At 41.5% G+C, this 18925-nt stretch overlaps 1 protein-coding gene across 2 annotated transcripts in view; it reads left to right on the top strand.

Moving 5' to 3' along the window:
• Positions 1–18925, top strand: part of LOC116626109 (chondroitin sulfate proteoglycan 4-like) — a 61991-nt gene that overhangs the window by 17309 nt on the left and 25757 nt on the right. For both annotated transcript variants that reach the window (XM_032395268.1, XM_032395269.1), the window contains exons 4-7: positions 519–989; positions 5284–5460; positions 13215–13413; positions 16848–16979. In XM_032395268.1, the coding sequence (XP_032251159.1) occupies positions 519–989; positions 5284–5460; positions 13215–13413; positions 16848–16979 (979 nt within the window). The remainder of the gene's footprint in view (positions 1–518; positions 990–5283; positions 5461–13214; positions 13414–16847; positions 16980–18925) is intronic.

Genomic DNA, 18925 nt, shown 5'->3' with positions numbered 1-18925 from the left:
ACCACAAGGGGGCATGTGTAGTTCAGTGACTATAAATCAGTTAAAATGACAGTTTTGAGATGGATTTTGCTGAATCAGTAGATTAAATATATATTGAAAATGCTGAGCTAGTTAAAAGGGGAGAGAAAGACTTTCCTCTAAAGTCTTGCAATTTAAGTGATTCAACTTCTGCTTCTTCAACCATCTTTCATTCCTTCTCCTTATACCATTTTATTTCTTTTACTTCACCTTGCTGAGTCCTGGGTATCTTGCTGCTGTGCATGATGCCTTGTTAACGCATTAGTAGCTATTCAGGTCTTGTTGACTATTACTTTTCTTTGCAACCATTTGCATTAAATGCAAATGTTGACATGGTCACCAGAACAGACCCAGGCTTAAACTCTGTATCGACCCTGAGAGTAACTTAAGCCATTTATAGACATTAATAGAGAACAATTTGGTTCATCAAGGGTCTTGACTCTTACGAGTATTGATGTGATTTTCTTTTTGTGTCTGTGTGTTGTATATACAAACTCAAGGCTGTCCACGAAGATAATATTCCTTCAGAGGCAATGTTCACCGTCAGAATTCCACCGATGCATGGATACCTCCGGAAATCTTTACCAGAAGAAGGAAGCTTGGGTGCAGATGCAAAGTCCCCTCTGATTTTTACACAACAAGATATTGATGCTGGGGATATTCTTTATGTGCAGACAGCGCCTGACCAACGACAGGACCGTTTTTTACTGGAAGTGGTGAATGGTTTCCAAGCTGTAAATGGAATTGAAATCCTAGTGGATATCGTCCCTAAGCGGATTCCTCTGGAGGTACAAAATTTCACAGTCCAAGAAGGTGGTTCCAAAGCACTTCTGGAAGACTATCTCAAAATTCCAAACAAATATTTTGAGGGAGTTGACTGTGAATTTGTTCTACTGAAACCACCGAAACATGGTTATGTTAGAAATTCTAATTTTCCAAGAGTAAAGCTAATGAAGTTTACCAGGAAACAGGTAATAATTCTCAGTTAATACATTTGGGTACATGGGATAAGAGAAAAAGAAATGCTATTTATTATTTAGATTAATGGACTCTCAGGAGTGATAAGACTTGAAAGAGTATCTAGTTTAACCTCCTAACAGATGCTAGAAGCCCCTTCCATGGTAACCCCATAGAAAGATCATCTAGCCATTGATTAAATATATTCAGTGGAGAACTCACTACTTCATGCAATGGGCACTTCCAGTTTAAAAATACTTCAATTGTTAGAAAGTTCTTTCTGCTGACCTGAAGTCTGCTGCTTAGACACTGAGAGCTCGCAGCACAAGTCGTCCCTCCTTTCCTGAAAGCTCTTTAAATATTTGAAAGAAAAAATTACCAAGTTGCCTCGGATTTTATCTTCTTTAGGTTAAACATCTCTAGGTTCTCCCACTTTGGCTCATAAGCCATGGGTTTCTAGCCCCTGTGCCGTCCTGGCTGCCCATTTCTAGAGGAATTCCACACTGTCACTGTCCCACTCACAGTGTTACACCTAGATAGTTAACACAGACGTGCTTTAGTCATTAGTGGGTTTACTCATTTATTCATTCCGTTATTCAATTAACAGATGTTGACAGAGTGCATACTCTGTGCCATGCCCTATGTAAGCACAGTGATATCAATGGTTAAATGGCCCAGTCCCCACAATCCAGCAGCAGGACACAACTTCCCGTCTAGTGTTCAGCATAAAATAACCACTCAGCTCGGGGCTGCTATCATGTTTCTTTGCTTTGGGCTAGGTTGGTATTATTGTGAGACTTGGCTTTCTTATCATGAATAAAATAATGATTTCCATTACTTTCTAAGTATTGAAAGTAGCTTGCCACCATTTCCTTTATAAGCTCCTGGGAATATGCACTCTTCAGGTTGGAAGCCATTAACAACCACCTGGCATCTCTGCGGATCTTTGTCCTGTTAGAAATAAATCCATGTTGGCTGCTTTAAGGATTTGCTTCTAAGGATTTCATCTTATCAATGGACTTGAATTGATTTGCTAAACCCTTCTTCTGTTCAAGTTGCTGTTCAAGGTTGCCATGATAAGGAACCACATTCCATGCTGGGGGAGGGGACATAGGCGCACAAGTTTTGACATGAGGACATCCTTCTGATGCTTCACAGAGCATTCTCACCATGGTGCTAAGGAAGTGCAGAGTTGGCACATCTGACTCTAGTTGAAGAGAATAGGGAAGACTTCACAGAGGGAGTAACGTTTAAGCAAGACTTGAACAAAGAAAGAAAGAGCAGGGAGGTAACAGAGGAGAAACAGAAAAAAAAAAAGGCAACATGAGCAAAGGGAACAGTGTGGCCAAGGAGGCATTAAAGTGAATGGGTTCTGGGGGCTGGGAAATAACCCACAAGACTTGCAGGTGGGCTCAGGAGTGGCAGAGAGAACTGAGGCCAGACTGGGGAGAGTCTTGAATTATATGTCGAGAGGGTTAGACTGAACCGGGAGGCCTTAGGGAGCCATGGGAAGAAGCAGAGAATCCTGAGGACTGGACACAACCTTGGAAATCAGTGCTTCTCTACTGGGGACCTGGGGAAGGTGATCCTTTAGTGACTTCCTATAGGCATCTCTTCATCATGGCTTCCTTCTCAAAGGCTGGACAAACCATCCAAGATGACCACTTGCTCTGGTGCAAGTTGAATTTAATACTGTTCACCTCAGGGATGCTAGGTGAGAGACTGAGCACTAAATTTTCGTCCTGTCTTGGTCAATTCATTGTTGATTGTGCTTTGTAAGAAGTGTGCATTTAGAATGGTTGGTTGAAATCTGTATGTCACGTATGTGTGCTCCCTCTAGGATCTGTGTTATCGTGTAGCCTTGTTCACAGTCAAGGTCATGTGTCCCTGCTCTTCCAGATGACCCCTTCGTACTTTCTCTTCCTATATGACTCTAAGGTCTCCAGGTTTTGAGATATCATTGTTTTCATGTAAAGCAGCACTAACCCTAACAACTGGTGGCTATAGTGTTGAGTGGCTTGGCGGAGCCCGTGGCCATGTTTGCCCTTCATTCATTCAGCAAATCATTTCTGAGTATCTATTATGTGTCAGACATGCCAGTTGTAAGGAGTGGGGATACAGCGGTGAACAGACCCGGCAACAATCTGTGCCCCGATGCACTGGAGGGGAAAGAAGGGGGCAGAGGGAGACGATAGAAAAAATAAGTAAGTGAAATAAAAGGCATGTCGAGTGAAGATTAGTGCTATGGAGAAAAATAAAGCAGGAAAGGGAGCTGGGAAGTGCTGGAGCCTTCAGTGGGGTGTGTGTGTGTGCCTGTTCGGTTTCAAATCAAGTGGTCAGGGGCGGTCCCATTGAGAAGGCAGCATCTGAACAGACAGGAGGTGATGAATGGGTGAGCCAGCTAGACATGGTGGGAGAGCATTCAGGCAGAGGGAAGAGCAAGTGAACAGCTGTGTGGGGAGCAGCGAGGGGTTTAGTGGGACTGGACCGCATGCCATGGGGGGAGAGCTGTAAATGAGGTTAGGGAGGTCCGGCATGGGAGGGCCTTCTACTTCACCTTTAACCCTGAGTGAGATGGGAAGCAAAGAGGGAGGGAGAAGGTGAGCAGAGGCATGACACCCTATGCCCTGAACATGATTGGTGACAGGGGACCCAATACTTTTCAGTCTTCTAAGATTTTCTACAAGTTTGTTGTATCTTTCAGTTTCAGGTCAGCAGATATTTTTCTAGTGTTAGAAGTCGAGAAATAGGCAAACCCCTACCCAATCTTCTCTTTGCCTTTAGATTAATACATATTAAATGGCATGTAATTTGGGGGAGTGCCACTCCTTTGAAGAAATGCTATATTTCTCCAGGAAAGATACTGAGGAGGCAACTTGAATTAAATACTATGTTCCTAAAGCACTTTAGGTACAAATTCTCTCACATTCTGATCAATGCCATCTTCTGTGTTTAGTTTCAAGTAGCTTGAAACAGCATGTTTCAGAACTTGTGGTCAGGCCTATGGTCTGGAACTCCTCTGCCCACAGAACTCCAAAGAAATTCTCATAGCACCTGTGTACAAATGGCCACAACTTTCCCTTGAGACTCTTCCTGAACTTTTCAACTCTTGTCAGAAACACCTCTGAGAGATCAAAAGTATTTGCTCAAAGGAAGTGCACCATAGGAACGGGCAAAGTTGAACTGTTAAAATTTTTGGCAGTATTTTATCAAAACAAACACAACCCCAGAGACTTTTTCAGAAGTTCAACTACTCCTGTTGGGCTTTGGAAGTTCTCTGCCATTTTATGTTTGGGTCACAGACTCACTGAAACCAAGTTCCCTTCTAGCTTGAAAATTCTCTTGGTCTCTAATTATGATCCTGTGCTCTTCAGTATTTTCCATCAGACCCTTAAAGACATGAAAGGCATTCTGATCAAAATTGTGGTTATTACAAATCCAAGAGGAATAATTAATTCATTTGATGACCATTTCAGAATGAAAATTAGAAAATGAAATCTAACAAGGATAAAAGTGAATGTTTGCCATTTGTGTTATTGGTGACAGGGGACCTGTAAAGGAAATCTGCCTTGATAAAAATTTGATTTTGATATATTTCATTATATTCTGTCCACAGGAGATGTTTGGTAGCTAGTTATGGGTAGCATCTGCTAAGAGATGCACCAAAAAATGATTGTGTTCTGAAGGAGGAACAGGATTAGGAGGTAGCATGTATAGTCTCCCATACAAAGAACAGTTAAAGGAATAATGCATGCTTAGTTCAGAAAAGAGAAGTCTGGGGAAACTTAATAGTTGCCCTAGTCCAGATGTCTCCAAACAACAAAAATCCCAACAAGTGGGTAGAAGGGTAGAAGCTTCAGAGCCTCAACCTAACTTTCTGAATTCTCTAACAAAGTAATCCACAACTTCAAAAATTAGTCGCTGTAAGTAAACAAGTAGAGTCCGAATTTCAGTGGGTGTTGTTCCACTGAAGGAACAGCTGGATTGTATCACTTACCTATTGCACATTTCAGTGTTAGAACTAGCCTTTGACTTAGGTCTCCTGATTACCAGTCCGGTGTTCTCTTTCCTACACTATGTGCTGTGTTGCTCCATTCCTCCTTAAACTTACTCCTAGGATGTGGCATCACTTCATGAAAACTATCCTGTCCATCATAATTTCCACTCTGAGTGTCAGAATCAAACCTCATAGGATGAACACATGCTTCTGTGTTTTAGAGAGACATAAAAATTAGGATTATAGCAATTTATTCATGTTTTTAAATCACATTTCAATAAGTTGGTGATTTTTGTTGGTGGTGGTTATAGGTGGAAAATGAATTGATTTACTACGTGCATGATGATAGCGAGGAGCTTCTTGACAATTTCACCATCTTTGCAAATAGCTCAGAGCTTGGAAAACAGAGTTTGCCCCGAACTCTTTTTGTAACTGTGGAATCCATAAATGATGAGGCTCCAGTAATAACAACCAACAAAATCCTTCAGGTAAGTGCTCTGTGCTTTTTGATTTATCATAATAACATTGGGGCTACCAATTTGATTTTCTTTTATATTATTTCTAATGTTAAATAAGAAGACATAGGACTAGGTATGTACGGTTAACATATTCCTACTGGTTTTAAATAAATGTTAGTTGTGACTGGGACATTCTGTTGGGTAACTGTTGGAAGATGATGAATCCCAATGAGTTACCGTCTTGTTGTATTTCTTGAGTGGGTGTCCTTCACACTGTATTCCCCAAGGCATGGCCTTTTCTAGTTAGGGTGGGAAGGTGAGAATCAGCTCCCTGGTATTGAATGTGTGACCTTGGGCAAATTATTTAGTCCGTCAGTGTGCTCTCATCAAGGTGGTAGGAAATGGAGGCAGAGTTGTGAGGAATAAAAGAGAAAATGTTGTAAAACTCTCCCACAGTTCCTGACATGTGGTGTGGCCCATAAATGGTAACATTATTACTGAAAAACTCCAAGGCTAAACCAGTATTAGAATAAAAAAAAAAAAAAACACTGTACAATCATGTGATGGTATTTTGCTGTTTCTGGGAACTTCCGTCACCCTTCACTCTTTCTGAGAATCCCCTGGGGGTGTTTCTTGGGCACTCACAGTTAAACATGTTTTGGCAACCACATGGTGTCCACCATTTGGCTCCTGTCCTGATGTGGGAACCTGAAGCAATGTCATGGCTTCTATTGGCCACACAAAGGGCTTGATGCGCAGGAGTCCCTCTGGCTCTTATGGCACCATTTCCTCCCACACCAGCACTACCTACGTCAATGCTGGTGAACCCATTTGTGCCAGTTTACACTCAAGGATCCCAAAGCTTTCATTCAGCAGATTTTTTTGGTCTTACATCACTCCTTCATACTGTCCCTTCTTCTAAGGACTTGGGCATGAATTTGCTATTCTGGCTTGGAGAAGAGTTATAGGTATTACAATAGTAAGTGCTCAGAAAATAATTGTTAGCCATTATTATGTGCCAGGTATCACTCTAAGGGCTTTTAGCTCACTGAGAGATGTCCTACCATTTCCCTCATTGGACAGAGGGGGAAATGGCATGACAGCTAAATGACAGGCTGAGGACGGAGTGACAGCACAGGAACCTGATGCCTTTTTCATGCCTCTTTTCAGGCTCTCCAGCAATGACTGACACATAACAAACAAGAAGTATTTGTTGAAGGGATGAGTAAATGAAAATATAAACTGTCAATTTCCCCCCGACATTGGCCCATGTTTCAGACACCAGGCTTTTGCCTTGGCTCTTTCTTCCTTTAGTACAGCTGCATTTCTGGAAGAATCCAGAAATGACCCCTCGCACATTTCAGCCTCTAGGGGACACATTCATCAGGTATGCCCAGACGTGGGAATCTGAAGGTGTTCACTTTGAAATTTGGCAGAGACAAATCGTCCCACATACGTTTTGGACAACGTCAGCCTTGTTTACACACTCAAGAGAGTAAATAGTTAATAATAGATTCTTTAGAAGTCCAGAGGAGATTGGGTAGTCAGAAGAGATGCAGAAGAGGTGGACACAAATAGCACTCACCGGGGGCTTATCTAACTAGAAAATTTTATATTGTTAAACATGGAAACAGGCTGGGGTTTTTAAAATCTATGTTTTTATTTGCTCAAAATAATTGGATTTAGGAATAAGCTTTTTAGCGCTTTTAGGTATTTTATGGCTTGGCTCATTATTCAGCCTCTGTATTTTAAGTGAAAAACTAATGTGTTTATACCTTTGGAACGTGTCGCTTTATCTCTAGTTTACTCCAGTCATTGTCTAGACAGCCTGGGAATGGGACGTTCTAGCTGGTCACATTTGTAGGCCTACCTCTGTTTTCACAGATTCTTGTGGTGTTACTATCTACTGAACTCATTCTCAGCAAAGCGATCTAAGACTAGGTTGTTGGCTCCAGGGAGGGGTCGTAGGCATCAATGATTATTAAGCACAGTTATAAAAGTTTACATTTATTATGTGCTTACGGAGTACAGTACTGAACATCTTCCAGAAGTGGTGTCATTTTCACAACCCTCAAAGCAACTGCTGTTCCTGATGTCCTCATCATAATAGGAGCAGTGAGGCCCAGAGTCACCAAGGGAAGGTGTGAAAAGTCTGACTGTCTCACCACCATTCTCTGCCGCTTGGCCCACTACTCATGACTGCCTCAAGCTCTCTCAGTGCATCCACGTGATCAAGGGCTGTCTTTATTATGAAGAAAAAAGCCCCAAAGCTGTGGTGCTTCTTGCTCCCCCTCACGTGGACTTCGGGGGATAGGTCCGCAGCAATTGTATTGAACACATATGTGTTCGCCCAGGAACCTCAGCAGAGGAGTTGGGCATTTTGCCGTGTGGTGCGAAACTGCAGGATGAGAAAGATCCATGGGAGGGACCTAAAATCTAGACAGATACGGGAGAAGAGCTGGAGCCGGCTGAGGGAGAGGAAGACCAGGGAATAACGCAGTGAACTCTTGGGCTTCCTTCTGAAAAGGAATTGAAGCCTTGTGGGTTTGGCTTTCAGTTCTGAGGTGCCATTAGTTATAAGAGGCACCCTCAACTTAATAATAGTTTTATTATATTGAAATATTCCTGTCAATTTAAGATCTTCAGAACATTAGATTGTGAGAGGAAAAAATGTGTACGCTGGCCTTTGTCTCTGTCTTCCCTTTAAATTAGGGAAATACAGTCTCTGCCGAGAACCTTGAGCTTGCTCAGGCGGTTTGCCCACACCCCCTCCCCCCATCCTTATTCCAGAGTGTTTCTCTCAAGAAAAGAGGAACAGTCGCTGGGGGCAAAGGCCATTTCCTTTATTCTTACCTTCTTCCTTGGAGAGCCTGGATCTAGGCCAGGAAGGGTGCAACTTCCCAGTTTCAATGGATGTGGTCATTTGATTCTGGCTCTTTCTGAGTTTATTCACTTATTTATCTGGTAAGAATCGCATTCTCTGTCTTTAAAATTCTGGATTGAAGTTAGAAGACCAGAGTTCAAGGTTTGTAAATTGCCCAACTTAAGCAAAATTTCTCTGAGCCTCATCTTCCTTGACAACAAAACCATGACTGAGTTGTGGGTTGGTGTGTGTGTGTGTGTAAAGATATATATATCTGGATTTATTATAAGGAATTGGCTTATGTGATTATGGAGGTGGGCAAGTTCCAAGATCTATAGGGTTAGTCAGCAGGCAAGAGACCCAGGAGAACCAATGGTTTAGTTCCCATACGAAGGTCAACAAGAAGAGCTGATGTCCCAGTTCAAAGGCAGTCAGACAGAAAAGAATTCTCTTTACTCACAGGAGGATCAGTTGGTTTTGTTGTTGTTGTTGTTGTTGTTGTTTTTTCTACTTAGGTCTTCAACTGGTTGTATGAGCCTCACCCACTTAAGGGAGAATAATTCTGCTTTACTCAGTCGACTGATTTAAGTGTTAATCTCATCCAAAATGTTAATCTCATCCATTCTCATAGAAACACCCAGAATAATATTTAACCAAATATCTGGATACCCCATGGCCTAGTCAACTTGACACATAAAATTAACCATCATAGTCTTGAGATTCTATGCTGTCTTTGACTTTTCAAACAGAACTTTCTCAAGACCTTCAGATTATCCCATATGACTACCCAGACTACTTACTTGTCATCAGAGCTTGGAGCAAGTGGCAAGAAGGGTTATCTGTAGGCTACTTGGGAAAAGGAAGTGGGAGCCTAGGGGGTAGACCAGCTGATAGCATCTCAGACTCTGGATAGGAGTTCAAAGGCAGAAATCTGAATGTTAACCGTTCTATCCTAGCATAGGATACACTTCTTTCTCCTAAAGTACTTTAAACAACATTTCATTTAGCCACAGAACTTGTGGCTGGCTGGTCTCCAAAGTCATTCAGTGGTGCAGGGAATCATTTCTGACGTGACAGACTGGTGTTAGGAATTGGGGTTAGACCAACTCCTGAAATGAATCCTTTGCATTTTACTCTGAAATATAGTCTACTGAGTACTTTTGTATTCAAGCATCACCAGAAATTTTGGTGCATACCTGATCAAATGTATTTGTGTCCACAAGGGGGCTTCACTTTCCTGTTTTTCAACTTTGGCTTTCAATACTGTACATTTTGTTTTGTTGTTGTCTTTTACACCAAAAATAGAATCGTTTGTTTCTGATAAGCACTTGTCATCACGAAAAAGAGCGTTGAGAGCCAGGGACAGTGAAAGAATTAAGGCAGCAAAGCCTGAGATTTTGACGGAAGGCTTAGAAGGGTCAGACAGTGGGATAGTAACTTTATAAACATTTCACATCCCTCATCTGAAACTCAAAACAAAGGTCTGGGTTTTTAAACATTAGAGTCATAATTAGGATTATATTGGATTATAATTAGGTTTCTAAATCCCATTGACCTTCTGTTTAAGTTAAAGGTGAATTTTTAAAAATGTGTTCCAATTAATGTGCTAATTATTTTTTCAAATATGAATTCCTTAAACCATTATTTCTTGGGCTTTGGATCACTTTTAATTCTGCATTCAGGTCTGCAACCTTTGTTTTTCTTCTCCCCATCTACCTGAAGTTGCTATGACCAATGACTTGGCACGAAATCAAGCCTCGCCCAAAGCAGTGGGGCTGTTAATTGAACTAAATTTGATTTGAGTGGAAATAAAGACCTAAAGTTACCAGCTCTTGTTTTGAGTGGCCGGTTTTCGACTTGTTTTGAAAGATGGTATATTCCAGAGGCAAGAGGGGGCAAAAGCAGAGTTGCACGGAAGAGTAGCTGCAGTGGAAAACGTGCTTCATCCAGCTTTTGTGTGCGTGGTGCTGGAAAAAATGAGTATCTACGAGTCACGAGAAGAGAATGGCAGTACTTTTCCAAATCAGCTTGAGTTCTTAAAGAAAGGAAAGTAAGATACACGGATGGATTTTAAAATGTAAAAAGTGAAAAAGTAGAATCAGTGGCCTTGGAATTTTGTTAAATAGTCCAATTGTATATTTTATAAACACTGTAGCTTTCCATGGATTAACTGAAGACCAAAACCTTATAATTTGAACATTAGGTTGATGAGCATTTCTGGTAGCTATTAAAAAACTGATGTCCTTAGGGTTTAGGGCTGAAAAATCCTCAGTGGCCATATTCCAAAAGCCAAGATATAGGAGCATCCATCGACAATACAATCATGAAACGGATGAACTATCTCACCCCAAATTATGGAGCAATGCTGTGGGATTAAACAAAATCCACAGTACGTGTTATAGAATGGCTCCAATAATCATAATCAGGACACTCCGAATGACTTTTAAGTAATGTCTTTAAAAAATCATATTTATCTTCAGAACTGAATCTGATGAAGAAGATGGGTAACATAGAGCTAATATTTATTGAACTCTTACTATCTGCCAGGTGAAGCTTGTTCTAAGTACTTTACATATCTTAAATCACTCATTACACATAATAATTCTATCATTCCTAGTTTACTAATGAGGAAATTAAGGCATAGGTAAATTAAGAAATGTGCCCAAGGTTACATAGCTAATGTGGCATATCATGCCTCATATGAAAATGTAGGATCCTATCTTATATATTTTCTGATATTCCTTTCTCAAATTCTGTTTAAATAGTTATTAGATAATGAGTGAGCATGAATTAAGATATTTCATAAACTCCCTGTGCTACTAAGGAAAACAGCCTTTTAGACCAGAGAGATATCTATTAAATCACTTAGGATTGAATTTTTAAACAAGTTGGTAACAAGCATAGAAGATGATAAGGTTCTAGTCAGAGAGCAAAGAATGACATAAGCTTGAAAATATGCATGGTGTTTCTATAGGGAAGACATTTATAAATACAGATAGAAATGTGAAAATTTAGTTAGTGATAATGCCACCCATTTTTAGTGTTCGTCAAATACCATGTGACTGCATGATTATAGAAACTCAAAACAGCCTCCTTCCTTCAAATGGGATTCAATGTCTAAATACGCGTTTTCAGCTCAACATGTTCACAACTGAACTCCTGATCTTACTTCCCAAATCCACCCCCTCTGCCACTCTCCTCATTTCAGTTGATGGTAACTCCATGCTTCTAGGTGTTGAGGTCTCAACCATGGAGTCATTCCTCCACCTTTCCTTCTTCCACACCTCACCACGTCCGATTCGTCAGACAGCCTGTTGGCTTTACCTTCAACACACACCCAGAATTTGACCACTTCTTACCACCTCAACAACTTCCGGCCACTGTCTTCTCTCATCTCTCTCCAGGATTATGGTAGCCATTTCCTAACTGGTCTCCCTGCTTCTACCCCTGCCTTCCCACGGTCTGTTCTTGACACAGAAGCAACAGGGTTCTGTTAAGACCAAATTACTCCTCACCTAAAGCCCTATGATGCTTCCCCATTGCACTCAAGTAAAAGCCAAAGTTCTTACAGTGGCTGTCAAGATCCTGCAGGATTCAGCCTTCCATTACATTTTTGACTCATCATCTTGTCCTCCTCATCTCACTTGCTCTGCTCCTGCCATACTGACCTCCCTGCTACTCCTCAAACGGATGAGCCTTGCTCCCACCTTAGGGCAGTTCCCTCTGCCTGCATGTTCTTTCCCCAGATAGCCATGTGGCTCCTCCTTCACCTCCTTCCAGTTTTTGTCAAATGAGCCTCCGATTTAACATTCTCCCACTCCTGAGCCCCTTATTTAGCTTTATTTTACATTATTTTCATAGTGCCCGTGAACTTCTAGCAGACCATATAGTTCATTTCTTTGCTATGCCTGTTGTTTGTTCCCTGTACTCCTTCATCCCCTCCTGCTGGAATGTAGGCTCCATGAGGATAGGACTCTGTTTTGTTCACTGATGGATTGCAGGCACCCAGGACGTTGCCTGGAACATAGTAGATGCTCAATAAATGATGAATTGTGGAACTAGGATATTTAAGCAAGGTAAATAGATTTTAAATGTAATTGGAAAATAGGGACTGTTACTCAGAAATAATTGTAGATGAGCTATCAGCACAGCAGGTAGGCACCAGATGTGTGTTTTCCTGCAAGACAGGTAAAATAAAGGAAAATTCTTAAAATGTGCAACATGTGTTTTCCCTCAAATATTTAAGAGCTGATGAAATCATTCACTTCTTAAAACGGTGAATAGAAATCCTTAAATCAGCCCTGTGAGTAGGTTCTGTGATGATCTGAGATTCCGTGTGGAATCTTCGCCTATGCTTCCATATTTAGCATATGTCAGGCATGCAGAAGGGGCTTAGTTACCATCATCTTTTATTGTTATTATACTTTATAGAAATAAGTATTCACTTTAAATAATGAATTTTGAATAAATAATTATGAATACTATTTTGGGGGGGACCTTATAAACCTCACAAATTAAACAAACACTATAGCATGCCCTGAATTTCATCTGGTATTTAACTATATGTCTGTTTTGAATTAAGAATCTTCATGCTTTAGGGGCGCCTGGGTGGCTCAGCCAGTTGAGCGTCTGCCTTCGGCTCAGGTCATGATCGCAGGGTCCTGGGATCGAGCCCCACGTCGAGCTCCCTGCTCAGCGGGGTGTCTGCTTCTCCCCCTGCTTGTGCTCTCTCTCTCTCTCAAATAAATAAATAAAACCTTAAAAAAAAAAAAAAAGAATCTTCATGCTCTAAAAGCTCTAGTGAATTGCGCTAGTTTCTAAATCTTTGTGCAAGAGGCCAGAGTCGCACAGCTATCCGGTTTACTTATGTGTCGTGATTGGAATTGGTCTTTGCAAGATCTGTGCTTCTCTTGTTTTTAAGGTGTGGGCGAATTCTGTCACTGAGATTACCAGGGATGACCTCTGTGCGGAAGATGAGGACTCCTCCCCACAGGACCTCACCTACTGGGTCACTCCACCCAGCAACGGGCATTTGGCTCTCCAGTCCTTTCCTGGCCAAAGCATCCAGAACTTCACCCAGGCTCAAATCAACAAGGGCCAGCTAGTGTTTGTACACACTGGTATGTCATAGAGAAAAGTAATGCGAAACTAAAATGTGTTTGAATCAGAGGCTAACATGATAGTCAAACCTAGTAGTTGCTGACTGAAAACCACAAGCCATCGAAAAACTTTCTGGGGTCTGTAATTTTTTTTAAGTGGCACGTTGTAGTAAGGCTAATGATAGCAAACATCAGAGAGTACCTATAACTCACACATGGCTTACTCACATGGTCATGTAAGGTCTATGCTCAAATACAACGTTCCCAGAGAGTCTTTTCCTGACCACACATTAAAATAGCATCTCTACTCGGTCCCTCTCCATCCCTTACTTAGACTTCCTGCCATTGTAGTATAGATTGCTTTGTTTGTTTGTTGTCTGTCTCCCTCACTAGAGGGTACAAGAGCAGAATCTTTGTTTTGTTTGCTCTGAGATCCTCAGCACCTCAAAGAGTGACGAGAACAAGTAGGTGCTTAATAAAAATGTGTTGAAAGAATGAAATAATATTGAATACTTTTATGTTCCAGGTCATGTTCCAGATGCTAGGGATACTTTAGTGAACAAAACAAACATATTTGTAAAATAAACGAACACATGGATAAACTAATGAATGAATATAGCTGTAATTCTAAGAGCCTCGGACATTAAAAGGCTTGTTTTCTTCCTTCTGTTAATCAGCAAGCCAGATAGCTCCTATAAATCTGAGGAAGGGGTGATCCAGTCTGGCTTTGTTTCCAGGTTGCACCTGTCACCGGACAGAGAGGGGAAGGAGCCCACTCCCGGGCTGCTGAGTGAATGGGGGTTGGGGGTGCCTGAGCGAGGGGCATGATGGGAAAGCTACCAGTCATAGCTGGTCAGCCATTTTTATTAACTTCTTTGAAAATATAGTCAAGAAAATAAAGATAAAAAAAATCTTCTAAATTCAAATGTAGTATTTTCCTGATTATCTCTGCAGTTAATACAAAGAATCCCCAAATAATCTGAAAATAATTTACTATGTGAATGCTCTCAACTAGTGGTTCCAAACCTGTAGCCTGGGGACCTATGAGGTTAATTTTATTGCAACGAGATACTAAATCTACTCACATATGTACCAAAGCCTTGTTTCTAGACCGGATGATCTTTTCCACGTATGGATGTTCTCATTTTTTAAATGTGTACAGATGTGCCGATTAATAAAATACGATTCATTTAAAGAGGTACTGAAGTAATAGGAAATTTCCTCCAAATTTTGTGTGGTTTTGATTATTAGATACCAACAATCCAAGTATTATTAGATGAAGGCCTAGAAAGGTTATTTTTTTGAAAGGATTATATTTTCAAAATGGAGAGAACTGCTCTGGAGACTCTCCCAAGGGAAGTTTCGGATTTCTGCAATGATGCAGTTGGCCAGGAAAAGGAATCCTTGAGTCTCTGGCCCACACTGACATCACAGGAGGTGCGGTCCCATGACCCATTTCATTTACTCTGCACAAGTCCTCTGAGCCATGTGGAGCAATGACCCCATCTTAGAGATGAAGAAACTGAGGCTCAGAACGATGTAAGCTGAGCTCACCCTGCAGCTGGGCTTTTTCCGCTGCCTGCCACCCACTGAAGGACAGAGCAGGTTAAAGAATTGCACTCACTATTTGCAGGACTAAAATGAAAATTGGCTCTGGATTTATTTATTTGTAAACAACCAGATCCATGTTCACTTTTGGCTGGTAGAGGAAATAATTTCTCCTAAAAAAAAAAAAAAAAGGCAGGAAGGAGAGTTAAAGGCAAGCTCCTTGAGAATCAATCCATCACATTCTCTAAATGGCTGGGGAGGTAGTAATGGCCCGCGCAGACGAGGCTGTTGCTGAGACCAGCTGGTTCTCCTGCTACATCTGTCCATTATCAGCCCCAAACAAAGGCTTAGGTTTAATTAGTCTCTCTTAGCATTTATATTTGCAAAGTGCTCTACCACTAATCTAATTCATTTTTCACATAACAACCTAAGTAGGTTGATAAAGCCAAGATGGGGGAGGCTGTGTGATTTAAGGCCGCCCTTTGCAAAGTACTGTCGGAAAGATCTGAGGTTGTGCGACAGAAAATCTACAGGTCTCCCCTCCTTTCATGTTTCCCTCCTTTCCTCTCTTTGGTCATAGTTAGTGTGATAAGTTAGGGCATTCCCAGGACACTATTCTAGTATGTATTTTGATAGGATTCCTTTTGATTCCGTTTCCACGTTGTTTCTGGATTCATGAAATGTGGAAAGTGCCTGGTGGCAGAAAGTATTCTCTCCCTCATTTCATGTTTCATTAAATGCAACGTCAGAGTGCTATTTCTAGTAAAAACAAGCAAACAAGCAAGCAAACAAAATTTGATTGTGGGTCCCTGTTCGAAATTAAGCAGACTCAGAATTCTCTCTCTCTCTCTCTTTTTTAAAAACGACGACTCTTGAGTGTATTGGGAAATTTTTAAGTCTGTAACCTTTTTTTGTGAGGACTCGGAACTCTGGGTGTGCATAGATAACAGAAACTCAAGAGGCTGTCAAGCCGTCAGCCAGCCGTTTATTAAATTGTGTTATTAAGGGAGTACTTGTACGTAATTGCGGAGTCTGACCCTGCCTTCTTTGTTCCTTGCCACATGTCCCTGAGGGCAACAAAGAGAACATTTCTACCCATTACATGATGCAAAGACGTGTGGGCCTCCAGATTTACTGCTGGCTGAACATTTTCAAAGGGTGATGGGAATACGAACATCAGGCTACATCGTGAGCTCGCCTGGTGCTTTGTGAGTCAGACTGGGAAAGCCCTCCTGGGGACGGGAGCCATAGGGGGCCTGTCTCAATTTCTCTGACACACCTAAGTTATTTTATAACTTTATTGATATCACTAATCCTTTGACAGCATTGTGGGAGTACAGTTCTCTTCCTGCAGGAATTTAACAAAAGCTGGCCTGGGTCTTTCCCCACTCTTTACCACCTTAGCAGAAAACAGCTAGTTCGAGATCAGTGAATAATTAGAAATTATTTGGAGGGAGGGGCTAAGTGTTTTTACTTCCCCCTAGTTTTGATTTTCGGTATTATTAAGTCAGCATTATCAATATTTCAGGAATTGCTTGTGTGTGTGTGTGTGTGTGTGTGTGTGTGTACGTGCACACGGCATGCATGCATTCCAAAGGAGGAAAATGCAGGTGATAAATATGTTTAAAAAGATTTTTTAAAATTTCTTAGAGGTAACACCTTTGCTTTCTTTTGTTAGGTCATGGGGAGGGGGGTGAGGGGAGGGGGGAAGGGGAGGGGGAAATATGCATTTTAACCTTTATTATTGTTCTTTTAACTTCACATTTTGGCAATATTTGGTTTGGTGAGTTCAGTGATCTATTCACACATTCTCCAGTTGATAGGGGTTGCTTTGCGGGAGAGAGGGTGAAAGTGGGTGGCTTTTGCTGAACAGCCAAAGTGACCAGAATGTAATTCTTCTTTTGAAGGAGCCATGTCAGGAGGCTTTAATTTTCAGGTTACTGATGGTTTGAACTTTGCACCACGACAAATTTTTAGCATCACTGCTCGAACCCTGACCCTTAGCTTAGAAGTAAACCGAGGACTGAGCATCTTTCCAGGTAAGATTTTATTTTATTTCTTAATTTTTACTTATTTATTTGAGAGAGAGAGAGAGGGAGAGAGTTTTCGAGCACACAAGCAGGGAGAGGGGTAGAAGGAGAGGGAGAAGCAGACTCCCCGCTGAGCAGGGAGCCTGACACAGGGCTCCATCCCAGGACTGCGAGATCATGACCTGAGCCAAAGGCAGCCGCTTAACCGACTGAGCCACCCAGGCGCCCTTCCAGGTCAGATTTTAACTTGAGTGCATTTGGGGTGAAGTGGTTTTCAATTTATTTAGAAAGCTCTACCTGCGTGGTAAAAAAGTGTCATCGTTTACCATAGAGTGATACCAACAACAGTTATAAAGTCCCAGAAAGAATCCTCTCTTTGCAGGAATTTAGCAAAAGCAAGGCTGTCTCTGTCTACCCCCTCTCTCTTTGCCCTCCATTGTTAGGCAGAGAGGGTGTGCTGGTGAAGGGCCGCGGGGGAGGAGGCCCATGATCCACGTGCACTCTTCCCGTACTTTCTCTGTAGGGTCCTTGACAAAGCAGGGAGAACCAGGCTCTGCAGTGACCATGGAGATCTTGGATTTTCTTTTTCTAAATATAGAAACCCTGTGCATCCATGGGTGCTGTGAGGGATTTCACTGAGTGTTGGCTTCAGGGCCCTGAAGCCTCTGGACTGTTGTTGGCCCAGAATCTCAGCTTGGCTGAGATGGAAAAATCAAAGTGAGCATCTCTGGCTCAATACCCTCACGGCAGGGATAGGGAAAGATTTACCCCATGGCAGGGGTAATAAAAAAGAAGAACAAACATTTAAACTTGTTATTTTTTAAAAAATGCACTGAGGTAGACTGAACAGAAAACAATAAAATTTATATTACAGTTTTAAAAAAAAAAAAGCCCTTACACAGTGACCTGTTTACTTGATACATGTTACCAAACAGAGATGGAGAAAGATAGTAAATCACTTTATTAGTTATGGTTATTCTACGGTCACTCTAAGCCAGTTGTTCTCAACCAGGAAGCTTCTAAAAATAGCCATGTCTGGGCCTCACCTTACCCCAGCTGAACGGGGAGTCTCTGCCATAGGGCCTGGCCATCATTATATTTTTTTAAGTTCCAGGTGGTTCTGAAGTACAGCCAGGATTGAGATCCATGGGGCTGGGCACGGAAGGTACTAGTTTTTTACTCCTTACACACATGTGAGGTAGGTGATATATTTACAGGAATCTGGCAGGATTTGTGGCTTAGAGAGATGATGTCATTTGGCAGCGCAACCGGTAAATGGTGGGTAAAGCTCGCAGCCTTCTAAGGTAGACCCGGAGAAAAATCACTGTAACTTTGACAGAAACACAGTGTTTGAGGAGAAATGTTGCAATTTTTAGTTGCCTTAAGCACTTGAGCTCATGAAAAGAAATCTTATTAAAAGCCAATTAAAGATACGTTAACCCAGATTCTTCTATTCCAGATTCTTTTTATATTCCATAATTTTTCTCTGGGAATAACTGTGATGTGTCTATCGATTTTTTTCAAGGCAATGAGGGTGCCTTTTAGTGTTTAAAAATAAGCAAACTACTACAACCTAGTAATCTGAAAAATGTAGTAACCTACCGGGAAAAAAGTGTTCTAAAATCAGAGTAAATCTGGCTGCTGCGAAAGATGAAACACTTTTCATCTCTTCTGGCTCAACTTTGGGTTAGTAATTGATGAGAGTTGTGTCAGCTTAAAGGGGAGTTATAGCCACTACAGCTTAGAAAGTTTTGTGTTTCTGGTGCCCGTTTTGCTGAATATTAGTTTAGCAAGAAAAATATATGAAAGTGGCCCAAATTCCCTTGTCACCTTTGTGGAACTATGCAAAACAGAGTTTTCATAGCCCTCTGTCTAATATTTGGACCCAACCCTGAGTGAGCGGCTCCTTTCTCCAAGCTTGCCCCTAGCTGGCACCTGCGGTCTGTTATTCTTGG

This window comes from Phoca vitulina, unplaced genomic scaffold (genome assembly GCF_004348235.1).
Source record: "Phoca vitulina isolate PV1807 unplaced genomic scaffold, GSC_HSeal_1.0 scaffold83, whole genome shotgun sequence".
Classification (NCBI taxonomy): Eukaryota; Metazoa; Chordata; class Mammalia; order Carnivora; family Phocidae; genus Phoca; species Phoca vitulina.
The sequence above is the reverse complement of the archived record's forward strand: the minus strand, read 5'-3'. Positions and strand labels throughout refer to the sequence as shown.